The sequence below is a fragment of the Phocoena sinus genome, chromosome 9 (assembly GCF_008692025.1).
Source record: "Phocoena sinus isolate mPhoSin1 chromosome 9, mPhoSin1.pri, whole genome shotgun sequence".
Classification (NCBI taxonomy): Eukaryota; Metazoa; Chordata; class Mammalia; order Artiodactyla; family Phocoenidae; genus Phocoena; species Phocoena sinus.
Window position 1 is genome coordinate 82,174,052 of NC_045771.1, and position 17,496 is coordinate 82,191,547.

Sequence of the window (17,496 nt, forward strand, 5' to 3'; positions counted from 1 at the left end):
TAACACATATTTCTTATCTCATGGTTTCTGTGGGTCAGGAGTCAAGGCATGAGTCAGGTGTGTCCTCTGCTTAGGATCTTACAAGGCCACAGTCCTGGTGCCCACCAGACCTACTGTCTCATCTAAGACTTGGTGTCCCATTCCAATATTCTAATTCAGTTTCTCGTGGTTGTAGTGCTGAGATCCTCAACTCCTGGATACTGCCTGATGTTTCCTACCACATGACCCTCTCCACAATATGGCAGTTTAATTCTTCAAGGCCAACAGGATAGCTTTCTGTTACTTTCAACCTCTGACCTCTGCACCCTCTTCCATTTATTTATTAAGAATACTTTTCAAAGGTATTAAAATTTTATAAGCCAACTTTACCCAAGATTCTGCACTGGGGATGAATGTCAAAAGGACTTGTTCAGAAATCATATCCTTTAGAACTTCCATATAATTTCTTTCCCCTTAACACAGAGTTGTGAAAGGTAAAAATAACAGTGTTTTGTTTTCCTGGGAAAATGGTATATCTTTATTAGGGAAAATGACTGAAAAATAACTGGTCAGTTTTTGCCTCCACACTGTGATTCAATGCAGAAGGCTCTGCACCTGCTTTTAAAGAGCTCACCTGATTAGGTCAGGCCCACCCAAGGAAGTCTTCCTTTAATTAATTTCAAGTCAACTGACTGGGAACTTTAACTACATCTACAAAGTCTCTTCACTTTTGTTGTACAACATAAGCTAATTACAGGAGTGGCTCTCCCATTATATTCACAAGTTCTACCCGCACTCAAGGGGAGGGGATTACAGAGTGTACATCAGTGGATAGGAACCTTAGGGGTGTATTAGAATTCTGTATACCACACACATGTTTACATGCACTAGTTGTAAGAGAATATTGATTGTCACTTTTTATTTGTATCATTTGATTCTTCGGTGAGCTTTCTGGTTTTCTCTCAGTCCCAATTGCTTGAATTCATTCTGAGTTTTCAATATGTTTGAAGAAAAGAATAGAGTTTATGATTGTGTCACTTGTCTCCTCTAAAGCTGAAGGGGAATTTTATAACTCTTTTTTAAAATTATATAATAACTGCATAAGAAGGTTATAATTGCTACCATTTATTTAACATCTACAGAAGGGTGCTTTCCATCTACTGTCAATAATCCTTATTTCAATTCTACAAAATGTGATTAGGTAGGCCAGTGAGAAAGGTGTGCAAAGACATGATGGGTGAAGCAGAACGGCAATATTCAAGACATGGTAATTAGGTTGATATGGGTAGGGATGGGGTAAAGACAGAGAAATGGAAGAAGATAAGAAAAATAAGATTGATGTGAGGCAAATGAAGTAGGATCCAAGAGTAGCCCATCCAGTTGCCATGAGAAACACTGAAAAATTAAGCAGGGAGAGTGGTCTTATCTGATTTGTCATCTAGAACAGTAGCTTCCAAATCGGTATCTATGAAACCCCAGGGAACACAAAGACTGTCCTAGGGGTTTATGGGCATGGACAGGTTAAAGGGCTCAAATTCCAGCTCCTAGTTTTCTATATGAATTCTTTCCCAAAGTCTTCTCCTTGAGATGCATGTGTTCCCAAGGAGTCAGTCAAGTTCAACTTCCTCCCTGCCCATTGACAATTGCCCTTTGCTACTTTATTGAAAAAAGGCAAACTGCTAATCCTTCCTGAATATTAATGTGGTGCACTGTCCTGGGGACACTAGACAAAGAGACCTTTGAAAATACTATATATTAATGCTGTTTATCATTTACGTTCTGCTAATAATTGTATAACTCTATCCATAACATGTATACATATATATGTATATTTGTGTGTTTGTGGCTGTGTGTGTGTTTAGTATAGTGTGCATTTATCTCTTAGAATTTTGTGGTCACAAGAAATTTTTTAAAAATTTAAGTATATAAAAATCTTTCAGGAAAGTATGATAGGTGAGGAATAAAAGATTCTCCAACATAAAATAAAATACATTACACTAAAATAACATTCTCTGGGTAAAGTGGAATGGAAAAATGATTCAAGGAGAAAAAGAACTTGATAATGTACATTTTATCCAGAAAAAGGTATAGGTATCAAATCACTGTGGTATTTAGAGTCCATTAAATCCATTTAGAAGAGTGATATAAAAATTTTCAATTTAAAACTATCGATAGTTAAAACATGCTAGAAACCACATCTTTTGCAGCTACTTAAACTTAGCACAAAAAATGTAGATGTCAACTTTGAAAGCAAGAGAGGGAATATAAATATTTTTTCAAAATTATTTTAGTAACAGGAGCAAAAACAAAAACAAATTAAAGAAACCAACAACATTTGAAGACTACTGGTCCAGAAGAATTACTGTGTATTCTGGGTAATTAGCATGGAGGCCGGTGCATCTGATAAGAGTTGATTTTAACAGGCAAGTAAGAAAGAGAATGTGAACTAAGGCAGTACGCAGTGACAAAACAATGTGGAGGAGGATGTGAGCAATATTAAAGAGTTAGAATGTCCCGTATATAATGATGAATTGGATAATGTGGGAAATGAGAGGGAAAAGGTAAAGTCTAATATTCTTCCTAAGTTATTGGGTAGATGATACATATTTAAGAGAGGTATAAATTTGAGGAGAAAGATAGTAAGTTTGGTTCTGCTTATATTGAGATGCAGGTGCTTCATGTCTGTGCTCAAAGTACATCTAAGTTCAGTCTTCCCTGAAGGTCATGCAGAGTCATAAGTGAATGTGATAGCAGAAGCCCTGGACATAGCAGCAATCCCAGGAAGCATAGAGAGAGCATAATGAGTTTTTGCCCCTTTTCTATAGAATTCATTAAATAAATATTTGTTGAATAGCTCTTATACGTCACATGCTTTCCTAGTTGCTGGGAACTTTCCTAGAAGTGAACAAAACAGACCAAGATCTATGATAAAATTCAAATTTCAGAATTTTAGCGTGAACTAGTAAAGTAAAAGCTGACATTGCCTTGACACTGGGCTGTTTACACCAGATCCAAGGTTTTGAATACTGCTCTCAATTCCTTTTATTTGTTAAAAAGCTGAATGAACTACAAATTTATTCTTGTCACTTTGCTTCCAACTTTCAATCTTACAATTAGTATAACACTGAAAGTGAAGGATGAACATTGCTCATCCCCTGACAAATGTGTAGCAGGGTATTCTGGGACAGGCCTTCTCAGTCCTCCTTCACACCATGTTCTTCAGAAGGTGATGTCCACCTAAATGGCAGCAGCCCACACATATTCTGGCTGTGTAACTTTTAACAGACTTCCAAGAATATGAAATTTTAAGACACTGCAAACATATAGCAAGATTGGAAGTCCCATGCAGTGCTTAAATGAAGTACTGATATTTTTATGGTCTTCCCCTATAATAATAACTTCATATTCTGAATAAGAGTTTGTTCTATACATTAGTTCACTGCTTTTCAGAGAGAAATAATATTTGTTGGGACTAATCGTGTTTTTCTGAAGTGAACTTTAGTAGCTCTTTGGCAACTGAAAAGCTAACTTGTGGTTAATGTCCCTTATCTTGTAGTTGATGTCCCTTAGATATCCCATTGAGTATTTAAATCAGTTGGTCTGAAGATATCTTTACACATTATTGAGAACCCCAAATTGTCTGCGTGGGTTATATGAATCAATATCTACTGTATTGGAAATTAAAACATAAATTAAAAAACATTTAATTCATTAAAAATAATAAGCTCATTGGATGTTAATATAACATTTTAAAAGAAAAATAACTATTTTTTTCAGAAAAATAGGGAGGACAATGACGTTGCTTTAGATTTTTTGTAAATTTTTTTAATGTTACCTTAATTAGAAGACGATAGCTGAGTGTCTCATATTTGCTTCTGCATTCAGTCTTTTGGGATATCATACATCAAGTGCAACTGCAAATTCCACTGTAAAAAGGACAAGTGACATCTTAGCATTGTTATGAAAACAGTTTTGACCTCCTAGACCCCTGAAAAGATCTCTGGAACCCCAGGTATCCCTCTGAGAACAACTTTCTTGCTACATGTCATATGTGTAAGGCTGATGTCCCATTAAAGTACACCTGCTAGGATATACCTGTTGGCTGTTCAAATTGTTCCCCACCTTTTACCACCAGCAACTTGCCTGGTTGGAGACTTTTATCGTTTATTATCTTTTTCTCTGATTTTCTTCATTTATCCTATAGGATGGTCTAATCTGCTTTTTTTAAGCTCTCTTTTGCATGACTGGTACCGCCATTTACACAGTTTAAAATCCAAAAGCCTAGAACAATCCTAAACATGCTCTTTCCTTCACTCCTCACATTTGATCCATCATTAAGTCCTGTCAATTTTATTTTCTATGTATCTATCAAATCTCCATTTCACTTCATCACTGTTTCCTTTATCCAAGACAGCATTATTTTCATCTTGAATATTTGGGTGGCCTTCTGAGTGGAGCTATATCCACGTTCACCAGCTTTCCCCTCCAATCCCTTCTCCACACTGCAAACAGGATGACATTTAAAAAAAAATCTGAATATATCATTTCCTATGCCTGGCATACCACACACATACACAACAGTTTAAAACTCTTTAATCATTTTCTTTGATCTTAGGACACAGACAAAACAAAACCATCCTTTACTCCTCCACCCCTATCTTTAGCCTCATATACATTTCTCTCCATGCTCTCTGTTCCAGCCAGAATAGTTTTCTCCCTATACCTCATATTTTCCATATTCTCATTATAGTTCCTTCACCCCTGCCATCTCCTCTCCCCTGAAAAATTTTCTCTTCCTTCCTCACCTAGTTGACAGCTACCCATTGTTCAAATTTCAAGTCAGTTATCATTTCTTCATCTGACTTCCCCTGACTCGGTCAAATTCCTTATTGTATATTTATAGCAACAAAACCTCTCCTTCCATGTACTTCTCAGAATTTGGTTTTTACATTTATTTCTGAAGTTATTTGGTTAATAACTGTTTCTATCAAAATTTGTAAGCTCCAAAAAAAGAGTAAGGACCAGGTCGTTTTTGTATTCCACAGAGTTACCACATTGCCTTGCACGTGACAGGAGTTCAATAAGTCTTTGTTGAATGAACCACGGTTACCTTCCTGCTCAGTGGTAGTTTTCATTTTCTTTTAGTGTCTCCTGGAATTTCTTCTATGCTTCTTGATTTTCATATGAAAACTTGGCTTTTCCCAAACATTGCCAACCAGGAAGATTTGCTTCATACCTTCTTCCCATCACCTCAACTCATTGTCAGTTTTCATGCTTCCATGAGCTAGTTTTGTTCCTTCATTGCTTGATGTCTTGATGGCTTTTCATTCAACAAAATAAACAAATCTTGTCATATTTTACCTGATTTTTCACTTCCTCTTTCTTTTCCTTCTTATTTTTTAAACTTCTAGATATGTAAGTGTCCACAGCCATTTTATATTTTTAAGAGCTTTACTGAGGTATAATTGATATGTTAAAACATCACATATTTAATGTACACAGTTTGATAGGTTTGAACATATGCATACACCCATGAATCCATCTCCAATCAAAGATTATAACCATATTCATCACCTGCAAACATTTCCTCCTGCCCCCTCTTGCCTTTGTGTGTGTGTGTGGTAAGAATACAACTCTCCTAACAACTGCTTAGTATACAGCACAGTATTGCTAACTATAGGTACTATGTACAACATAGTATAGTAGATCTACTATACACAGTAGATCTCTAAAACTTATTCATCTTGCATAACTGAAACTTTATTACCTGTTGAACAACTCTCCATTGCAGAAGTGTGGCCGAGGCAGTTCTTTGATAGTTAAGATTTCTATCAAAATTATCATTGCGGACTGAATTGTGCTCCCCAGCACCCACAATTCATATATTGAATTCTAAGCCCTGAATGCATTTGGAGATAGGGCTTTTAGTAGATAATAAAGGATAATGAAGTATAATGGCGGGATCCTAATCCAATGGGATTTGTGGTCTTATAAGTAGAGGATGAGAGTGATCTCTCTCTCCATACCATATGAGGACATAGCAAAAATGTATGTCTATACCTACATCTACAAGCCAGGAAGAGCACTCTCACCAGGAACCATTGGCTGCCACCTTAATCTTGGACTTTACAGCTCCCAGAATTACGAGAAAATATATTACTGTTGTTTAAGTCACCCAGTCTTACTTTGTTACAGTAGCTTAAGAAGATACGTTGCCATTGGTACTACATAAAAAGAATCCTTCCTCCTAGTAACTAGTGTACGCTGGCATCATTTTAAAGGAATATGTAACGTTTTAAACTTCAGTGTCTTTGTGTGTTGGGAAAATAATTTTAGCAAATTATTTTCTTTCTTAAAGAAAGCTGATTATTTCTCTAAATTTTATTAATTCATCCAAGGCCAGAACAGAGATTCATAGAAATATAATCCTCTTATTGTATTCTGTGTCAGGAAAAAACAATGCTATCAATATCCTTTCTCAAGGGAAAGATCTTGTATTGGAGGTCTTTTCCAAGTTATCTTCTAAGGAGTAAGAGTATAGGATTGAAGACCTTTCATGAAAGTCTTGTCTTTTGAGTATTTTATACCAGAAACGTCTTGGATAAAGTCCAGAGAAAAGTTTCAGACAGGAATCCCAGGTCCACATGGAAAGAAAACGTGCAAGCAATTTGAGGTTTGTGCTTTGGAGGTCTTTATACTATTTTCCCACGTCAATTTTAAAACAAGAAGCTCTTTAAATTTACATTGAGCCTGATCCTGCCCTCTGTGGCCCAAAGAGCACAAGTCTGTTGATGGGAGAGTAGCTTTACACACTGTTCTAAATATCCAGGGACCATCATAAAGTAAATCCTATATTTCAGTTGCTCTTCAGTAGCTGGGAATAAGAAGTGGGTTGGGTTGAATTATTCCAAGAATAATCAGGTATTTGTCCAATGGCCTAAGAAGAAACTTGTTCTTAACTACAGGCAAAAGAATAGCAATAGCTTGTCACCACTAAGAAATCCAGGTTTTTTGGAGGGTTAAGGGGACAGTAAACATAAGGATTTACTTATTGTCCATGTAAAGCTTATGGATCCCTAGGTGTGGTTTTCTGTAACATACATTTGCACTCACATTCTCCAGTTGCCATTCACGGACCTCTGTCAGGGCCTTATGGCCTCTCTGCAAGGATTTGGCTAGTCTTTCACAGAGAAAAAGGTTCGATTTATTCTATGTTGTCTTGTTGTGTTGATCTCTTTCTGTTGGGGGGCAAGAGGGTCTTCCCAACAATTACATAACAGTTAGTGTTCATTCTCTCAACAAATGTATTCAAACCTTAAAGTTCTCTACCAAATAGTAGAGCAATCAGATCATAGCAGGTCCACACCAGCAAAGTGAAATTAGTGCTCCAAGAGGCAACCATTATATTTGATCGTGTTCTAACAGGACAGTGAAAAATTTCAAGAGCAAATGTTGTTTTCTTTAAAGCATTTCCAAATAGAAAACTTCGTGTCAGTCATGAAAGAAAAACATTCCTTCACTCACAGGCCACTGAGGATCATATAAATATCTTTGCATCTGCTTCCAAAGGGTGACCACCACTGACACCCCTGGCAAAATGTTTTGTGAGGAACTCTCAGAAGAGTTCCTGGTATTTTCAGTGTGAGCTTGGTAGACATACTTGCAAAAACATTTGTGGATGCGGGGATGCAGTATTTTAAAAACATGTTGCTTTGGCTAAACTTGATAATCTTCAGCTGATATTGGGGATGTTTCTGTGTTTCTTTAACTCTTCACTAGGCCACTGGAGACTCTTCAGAGCCTTCCCTTTTTCAGGTCTCATGTTTAAGTATTAAGTCCAAAGGAATAGCTTTCCCAACATTTAATAGCCCTTTCCCAATCAATTGGCATGAAATATTTGTTTTGTTTTTGCACCAAATTTTGATGTTTATATAGTGGGACAGCTGAAGGAGTCTATTTTATTGCGGTTCAGGAATAATTCCTTTTGTTCGAATCATAAGTATTCAAGCAGGCAACAAAGGTCAGACATTTATATCACAGTTAAATGGTCTATGGACAAATCATTCATCATGGTCCCCATCAGATAATATTTATTAAACAGCTGCATGAAGTCGCAAAATAACTCTTACTAATTCATGAAAACTGTAGTTACCTTGTTGTACTAATATATCTTTTTTTGCCTATATTATTTATTCTATACATTACCACCAGAATTATGTAGCTTTTGTTTATGGGGTTACTTTTAGCAGCTGAATGTGAAATGGGATAAATACAGATGCACTAACTTCAGAGGGTACTTTTTAAATAAAGAAAAATACTATGTGAAGACTGCTAGTTTGTAGTTAAAATCAAAATAAATATTTCCACTGAATTAAAACACAACAATAAGTAACACTGTCAAGTTGTTTTAGTTATATATTTCAAAGTTACAGATGCTTATTAAAATGAGACAAAAATAATAATATTATTTAGATTCTTTACATCTTGATAGGGCCTGACTTAGTCAGCTCAGGCTACTATAACAGAATACCATAGACATGGTGGATTCTAAACAACAGAAATGTATTTCACATAGATCTGGAGGCTGAGAAGTCCAAGATCAAGGTGATAGCAGGTTTAGTATCTGGAGAGAGCCTGATTCCTGGTTCACAGATGGTTCACACTTTGCCCTGTGTCCTCATATGGTAGAAGGAGCAAGGAAGCTCTGCAGGGTCTCTTTTATAAGGGTACTAATCCCATTTATGAAGGCTTTGCCCTTACAACCTAAACATTTACCAAAGGGTCCAACTCCTAATACCATAACATGGGGATTAGGATTTCAGCATATGAATTCGGGGAAGACACAAACATTCAGTTTATAGCAAGGCCTAATGAAAATTTGTATTTATTCTGTACAATATTGTATTTTATTAATGTGCAGTAATTCTTTGTATTCTGTAATTTTTGTAATTTCAAAAGGTTCTAGTGTCCACCTCCAAATTAGAATCTGTTAAATAATCCAAATTATTTAATCCAAATCCAAAATTTTGGTTTTCAATCTAACCATTTTAACTTACACTGTCTTTTAGTGAATATTTAGTGACCCCCTTAAAATAAGTTTATATCATAAGTTTTCAAATATAATAATGAAAGTTTAGAAAAAAATCTTTGACATAATTGTTCAAATGAGGATTTTATGATAGCTACTTTTAAAGTGAAAGATTCTTTAATTAAATCTTGCTAGGAACCTCTGCAGTTGAGGTGCAAAGTTAGTACAACAATTCAGATCTCTGAACTTGACACTGAAATTTTAGTGTATCAGTCAGCAGTGAAATATTTTCCTCAGTATTCTTATATAGGTACTCTTTTCTCTGACCTAGGGTTTTTGTAATATAGATATTTCTTTTCACAGGGACTCCTAAAATTTGAAAACTTTACCCTCAAATTAGAAAAATTTTAATCTTCAACTAGCTTTTCAATTGTATCATTCCTCTTTTTTCATTGTTTAGGTTGATGTCTGGAAAATCATACTAGAGTCCAAGGAGCTCAGTGTGTTAATCTCTGATGGGCTTAGCCTTGAACTAGATACTTAGTGAGATGTGATAGGCCCATATCTAGCCAAAGGTGGCCCTGGTTGACTCATCAAGACTGGATCCTTTGGTTACAAGTTCACAGTGCTAAAATAGTACTGAGAAGAATGGATCAGCAATACACGAATAAAACAAAACACACACAAATAACTAAGAAAGTAAGAGAGCTGTAGTACCCAAGTCAGGCAATGAAATCTGTGATTAGTGGAAGTGCTTTTGCTCTGGCTGCCCTAACTCTGACCTTCCTCCCATTGTCAGTATTCTGAGTCCTAACTGAGGTCACAAATTTGCTGCCCAGGAGCTTGTACCCAAGAAGTGGGGGAATCAAAACTTTTCTTCTTAAAATGTTAAGCTAATGAATTGATAGATTCCTGGGGACATTCGTTTTGTCTTCTTTCACGTCATAGTTTTATAATTAGAATGATATATGTCAGTACAAGCTTGAACTTTTACCTGTTTTAGAGTTGTCACCCTTTAAAGACTTCCCACACATACTCATTTTCCTCAAATCATGTAACAATCAACTCAAATCATCAGAAAAATAGCTTAGTAGCATTTGTTTTAATGAAATATAGTTCTAACCCTCAGAACCTATGAAATCCATCTTATTTTCTATTTCATCAAAGAACTTCAGGTAATATTAAAATCATAATGAACTTGGTTAAACAGCACCAACTTCTTCTACAGAAGTCATTTCTCTCAGTCCAAAATTTTTGTTCTTCCTAAATCAATATATATTACCAATATCAAAACATATAAATTCTCTAAGCCATCAACTCTCAATGACCATTCTATAGGTCAGTCTCTGGACATTTTCTCATGTCCATTTGAATTTCCTTTTAATTTAGGATATTTCTGAGCTGCATTTCTATTCCCTAAAGTAGATACATGAGAAATAAAAACACATTTTAAGATGAGCTGAAGAAGAGATTTGTTTTTAAAAAGAAGAGTTATTAAAAGGGCAATTTTTGGAAATCTGTACATAAAACATTCTAGTGATTGGGATGGTCATTAATTAATCCTCCTTTTTTTTCCACAAAACTTTACAGAATAACTCCAAACTTAGGCTCTACTTAGTTTGCATGGAACTCAGTGAAATAAAGCATTCAGCCACATAAGGTAGTAATTATTTGTAAGAAAGAAAGAAATTTAAAATAAAGTTAAAGAGCCACTTTAAAAGAATTTACGCCATTAAATATGGAACACTATTATAGACATCCCTAGCCTCTGAAGGCATGTCTAATTCTAACCTCTCCTTTGGAGAAATGATGCACCGAATTCCAGTATGGGTGAATCAAAGATATTTATTTATTCACTTCTTAAACTATCCTAGAGGCTGTCAACTTGAGTTTTATGCAGAGGCACCTTGAATAACCATTTAGGTTATAAAGGTAATTGGGGAGTTTACATGGAAACAAACATTTTCATGACTGTTTTGAGAAGGTATATGAATTTTAGTTGCTCCAGAATGTTTTGAGTTATATTTTATGCAAGTGAGTAAACCTTAAGACAAAAGACAAGAGTTCAAGTTGTGGTAAATTTAATTTTGTACTTCAAAATTTTTCTTACTGAGATTTTCAGGATCTTCATGAAGTATGGTAAAGCACTGCAGCTGGACTAGGAAAAAGGCAACAAATAAATCTGCCTAGAAGCAAGTAATATTTCTTAAATGCCAACAAGTTGATTAAGAAGAAAAATGTAACATATCAGCTTAGAATATATTTATTATTTTAGAGGAAGACCACGGTTAATACCATTACCAACTTTTTAACTATTTAAATAAACTAATTTTAGGAGTAATTGTATAGTCATTTCAGAAATACTGTATATTTGGCATGTATAAGTTATAGTGACATATGGAAGTAAAATGCCTTTAAAGAATTTTTCAAGAATAAACTAGTGTTTGAATGAAAAGAATTGGAATGGAGATAGTAATAGTGACAAACTGATTTTTTAAAAATAACTCTGTTCTCTAGACTAGCATTAATTTTCTTTTTCATACTTTTTTTAATGGCCAAACTTACGGCACAGTGCTAAAATTTCCCCACTTGGTCACTATATTATTTGTAGATGTTTTCCAATTTCAAAAGTAAGAAAAGTGATTTCTAAAAAACATATATGCAATACTTAAGCATTAATAAATAGAGAGATTTTACACCTATTGTTAATAATGAGTAGATAGATCCAGGGAATTTAAATATTATTAAATGATGCTTTTTAAAACAGGTCTAGATAAAGTCAAGCCAGAATGTTCTTTTTATAAGCAGAGAAATTCCATGGTTGAGTCCACCATGTTAATTCCTCCTTTCATTTGAGTGAGACAGTAGTGATAAATTGAATTTTTTATTCCATTCAATTATTATAAAAATTATGTGACAGAAAACCCTGCTAATAAAATGCAAGTGAACTCTAAGAGGTAGATGACAGATTGAAATATTTTATTTAAATTTATATTTCTTTTTACCAATAGCTCACAGTACTATGAATGACACGGATGTCCCTATGGAAACAACTGAATGCATTCAAGGTCAAGGAGAAGGTTACCGGGGCATCATCAATACCATTTGGAATGGAATTCCCTGTCAGCGTTGGGATTCCCAGTATCCTCACCAGCATGACATAACTCCTGAAAATTTCAAGTGCAAGTGAGTAAATTAGAGAAATATAAATTTCAGTAGGCCCTGTGGGAAATGAGGCAGAGTGGTTGCTTTTTACTAATTTCTGTGTGAGTGATCCTTAAACTTTAGTGTGCCTAGGGAAAATTCAGCAATGAAAAGGCAGATACATCCCCCCAGAGACTTTGATTGCTCAGGTCTGAAATTTGGACTTGAAATAATACATTTTAACAAGCACTCTTGGTGATTCTGAATCAGATGGTTGATGTACCATCCATGCTTTGGGAAACACATCCCTAGGTTTCTGATCACAGCTTTGCTCTTGCAGGTCTATTTAATAAACCTATTAGTGGTAATGATAACCAGGCAAGTTTCAAACTAGTGCTTTCTTAAATTTTCATATTAACTTTAGGGGAGATTACAAGGCACACCTTGATTTCAACCAACATTGTAAACTGATGAGTTTTGAGCCTTGAAAAAAATTATTTTTAAAATTTTGAATGAGTGATTTTTATTGTTTCTAAATTTTCTTTAAAAAGTGGGGAAATACAACAGCTGTTTAGATGAACCAAGCCGAAGAAACTGCCCTTGAATATCAGTTACAGAGCTGTTATGTTCTTCTCCATGGCTGCTTTTCTTCACCACTTGACTTTTGTTAGACAGACAGCCACAATGCCATGTGTTTTTAAATTGCCCACCTTGTTATTAGGAACATAAAATGATTGCTTTTAAAATTTATAACACACGTGTCATTCATAGTGGCTTTGCTGAAATAGCACCTATAAATAACATATATTGCCTTTATGTAACTGGCTTTTAATAAGAGAGCTTAACATTTCAAGATGGAGAACTATGAACATTAGTTGGCCCATCCACTGGAGAGGGGATATAGTCTACGGTTTTTTATTTTATTTTTAGATTTTAAAAGCCAATTCAGAGTTCTTTGCTTAGACAGTAAATATTCATCTGTTATGTTTTTTAAATTATTTTATAATAACAAATTTATAGTTGCCACTCTGGGGTTTATTTCCTTCATTTTCTTCACAGCAATTCACTCTCTATTTCTGACCCATGTGTTTCATACCTCAGAAATAAACATAAAAGTAGAGAGAGAAAAGAAAATGAGAAACGAATAGCTAAGGGAGACGAAGGAGACAGTGTCAGTGCCATGCACACTTTTTGTCAACTTCTAATGACTGGTAATACTCAAGTTAGAGATTGTGTATGTGTAAGTACCCAAATGAACCTCATCTGTAAGAAAAAAGATAATAATTATAGAAATTGAATCCACACATTTCACAATTAAAAATGATCAAAAGTTTAGCTTACATGTTATTGGAATTTAAGCCAGTCTTTCTTAATTGGTTATTTAGTCAAGGTAACCAAACATAAATGTCAAACAACCAAAAAGTGAGCTGTGTTATAAAACTGATAAAATCTGACTCAACATTTTACTCAGAGTATTGATGCCTTTACTGTTTGTGGGCTAGCAGACAATGGAATACTGGTCGGGTATCTCTGGTTGTACTAAACACGATATGCCCCAAAACTGAGGCTCTTTACAAATGACGATCTTTAAAACACTATTTGTAGGGCAGGAATAGAGACGTAGACATAGAGAACGGACATGTGGACACAGGGTGGGAAGGGGAGGGTGGGACAAATCGGGAGATTAGGTTTGACATAAATACACTATCATGTATCAAATAGCTAGCTAGTGGGAATCTGCTGTATAGCACAGGGAGCTCAGCTCGGTGCTCTGTGATGAACTAGATGTGGGGCGGGGGGAGGGAGGGAGGGAGGTCCAAGGGGGAGGGGATACAGGTATACATATAGATGAGTCACTTCATTATACAGCAGAAACTAACAAAACATTGTAAAGCAATTTTACTCCAATCAAAACAAAACAAAACAAAACAAAAACACTATAACTGAACAATACTGCCTGTGGTGAATGTACATGAATCATATAATCATTAATTCGCTTTAATAATTATAAACACTTCTCTCTTCAAGTGAAGGGAAAGAACTTAGAAAAAATATCTGAGCAAACCTTGACTCTCATTCTTGCTTAATCTAGATTAATGAGGTGCTTCTAGATATAGATTATAAAAGCAGGCCTAAACTAAGATTTTTGATAGCCTCAGATCTCTGTTTAATTATCTTGCCTTAAATTAACAACTTGAAATAATTTAACTAAGCAATTATTCATCTAAAATTGCAAATTTGCATACACTTTATGTAAAATTCAATGCACGTATTTTGTACTGACAGTTTTTTTAAACATGAGTATAAATTGGTCAGAAGAAAGAAAAGATTTTCTTCATCTTTCCAGTTAATAATTTTATAAGAAGGGTAAAGGCTTGAATATAGGTTATAAATAAGAATATTTGCTATACAATGGCCTTAGCTATTGGCATTCACTGTTCTTACAACCTTAAATAACAGTTGTGTCAGGACCTATTTTGGCTAGATAAACTATTACCTGTTGATTTTATAACCAAACTCAAGCTTCTTCTTTAAAAACTTTTCAGTTTCTAATGGTCAATTTGGATAGTAATAAAAGTGTAGTATTTTTAATTGGGCCTAAATGAAATAAATAATGTACCTTCCAATAGACTGAATATTAAATTTGTTAAATTATTAGCAGGGATTTACGAAAAGAAAGTACATGCTTTCTTCAAATTAGAGAGCATTATCAGGAAAGCAAATCATAAATTCCACATTTTATTTAACATGAACCTTGCATTAAGGTAAAATCCTTTTATATACAGATGATATTAGTTTAGACTTTTTCCTTATTGTGAACTCTAAATGTCTAACTATATCATTGGTAAAATAAAGGAAGTACATGTATTACACTGACAACTTTTTCTATAGTTATCTATATTATAATTAGGATTTAATTTTACAGAAATATAAAATTGCATGTTGTAATCTCTAAATCAAGAAAGAACTACGTTGGAATTAAAAGAAATCTATGTAGTGAATTAAATAAGTCAAAGAAATACAGAATTTAAAGAAGAAATATCTGTCATGTGTTTTGTGGCAAATGTTTGAATAGGTGGAACTTCATTTTTAAACAAGAGAAATTAAAGACTACTAATTATAATAGCCTTTCTTCTGTAAAGAGAATGTGTTTCTACATTATATACAGTCCATGAAAAAGTAATAACAGACCAGTTTTTAAAAATTGTAACAGTTGAGAGTCCACGTCTTGAAAATGAGTGAGAAGAATGAAGTGGTACTATTTCTCTCTTTCAAGAAGCAGTAGTGTTTGTGTGAAACTCCAGGTCTGTGGAAGAAAAAGAATTCTGACATCTGACAGCATTTTATTTCAGTAATGTGGGCAGTGTCAGTTGTGTATACTGAATTCTAAACTGTTATAACTATCCTAAATCTAAAACGTAGGGCTCTATTTATAGAATGCATACATTCTAGGATTCTAGAAATGTAATAACACTGACTTCACCAATGTAAGAAACCCTGGCAATTTACATTAACATGTTTATTCTCAATAGGGACCTAAGAGAAAACTATTGCCGAAATCCAGATGGGGCTGAGTCACCGTGGTGTTTTACCACTGATCCAAACATCCGAGTTGGCTACTGCTCCCAAATTCCAAAATGTGATGTGTCAAGTGGACAAGGTAATAGCTGACATTTTGCAGTGTGGGCATGATTAAATTCAGTGGAAATGCCTAAATGGAGTACACATTACAGCAGAAGACTTATTTTTTGTTGCACTGTTAGCAAACAAAGTCACCAAGCCTGAAGTTGGATTTCTTTTATATATTAATTTGTTCAATATCCCTTTATTTATTTGAATGTATACTAGTGCCAGGGACAGTTTTAGGCACTGTGGATATACCAGTAAACAAAACAAAATTCTCTGACCCCACTGAACTAATGTCCAGCAAACAAAAACAAGCAAAATTAAAATGTAGGTGGGGGGCTTCCCTGATGGCGCAGTGGTTGACAGTCCGCTTGCCGATGCAGGGGACACAGGTTCGTGCCCTGGGCCGGGAAGATCCCACGTGCCGCGGAGCAGCTAGGCCCGTGAGCCATGGCCGCTGAGCCTGTGCATCCGGAGCCTGTGCTCTGCGACGGGAGAGGCCACAACAGTGAGAGGCCCGTGTAATGCAAAAAAAAAAAAAAAAAAAATGTTGGTGGGGATAGTAAGTTAGCTTGTGTAAGTGCTAGAGAGATAAATGTCCCAGAGTTAGAGGGAGGAGGATGTTGCTATTTTATCTTTTAATGGTCTGAGAAAGTCTTACATATTAAGGTAACATTTAGGGAGAACCTGAAGTAAGTCAGGGAGCAGCATGTGCCACGTGCACATACTTGTAAAGAGCATTCTAGGTAGAGGAGACTGCAAATGAAAATGGCACGAGATGGGAGAGTGCTTGAAAAGTTAAAAGAAAGAAACAGCGCATCATCGTGTCTGGTACAGAATGAGCAAGGTTAGAGAGCAACTGGGCTAAAATTCCATAGGCCTAGTAGAAACTGGAAGGATTTACACTTCTATTCTGAAAGGGGAGAGACTCTGTTGTAGGATTCTAAGATGGGAACTAAATGATCTGTCTGACTTAAATTTTAACTGGATGACTGGCCGCATTATGAAAAATAGCCAGAACTCCTGACAAAGGGCCAAAACAGGGGAATCAACTGAATGATTGCTTCAGTAATTTAGGCAAGAGACGAGAGTGATGTGGACTGGGGTGTTAGTAGTAGAGATGATATGTAACAGTGGGATTTGGGATAAATCACCATTGTGCTTGGAAACATAGACACCATTGAAAATAATTGTTTCAGGGAGCAGTGGTTGAGAAAAGTCACATTGAAATAGGTTTAAAAAATCATTTGTCAAAAATTAATAATAATGGGCTCTGGGCATTTATTGGTATATAATGAATTAGGAGTTATGATTTTTAAATAATCACATTCTTTCACATAAATTTAATTATGATGGTCATGGCCATGGTCAGTCCTAAATCATTCTAAAAAGTCCAAGCCAAATTTAAAACTCTATTTCATGGATTTATTGCCCTGTACATACTTCTTCCATCCCCTGACTTTCCTCAGTGCCATTTTTTGTGAACAACTCGGAAAACAGTTGTAGAGGGAAGAAGAGATGAGTCCCTTTTCAATCAATTTCACTCTTCTTGGGCAGACTTTAAAGGTCAGTTGGAAATAAAGTTGAAACCAATGATTAAGGAAGGTTTGGTACCAGCTGGATCTGCTTTGTCCCTGCCTTAGTCATTTAAACAATTACTGATAATTTCTGAGTGATAGAGACAAGTGAGAACAATTGTTTTATAAGCTTCTGATGTG

At 35.2% G+C, this 17,496-nt stretch overlaps 1 protein-coding gene across 4 annotated transcripts in view; it reads left to right on the forward strand.

Annotated features, from left to right (window-relative positions):
* The window catches only part of HGF (hepatocyte growth factor), an 81,580-nt gene that overhangs the window by 37,404 nt on the left and 26,680 nt on the right, over positions 1-17,496 (forward strand). For all 4 annotated transcript variants that reach the window (XM_032643751.1, XM_032643749.1, XM_032643748.1 and 1 more), the window contains exons 9-10: positions 12,019-12,193; positions 15,685-15,812. In XM_032643751.1, the coding sequence (XP_032499642.1) occupies positions 12,019-12,193; positions 15,685-15,812 (303 nt within the window). The remainder of the gene's footprint in view (positions 1-12,018; positions 12,194-15,684; positions 15,813-17,496) is intronic.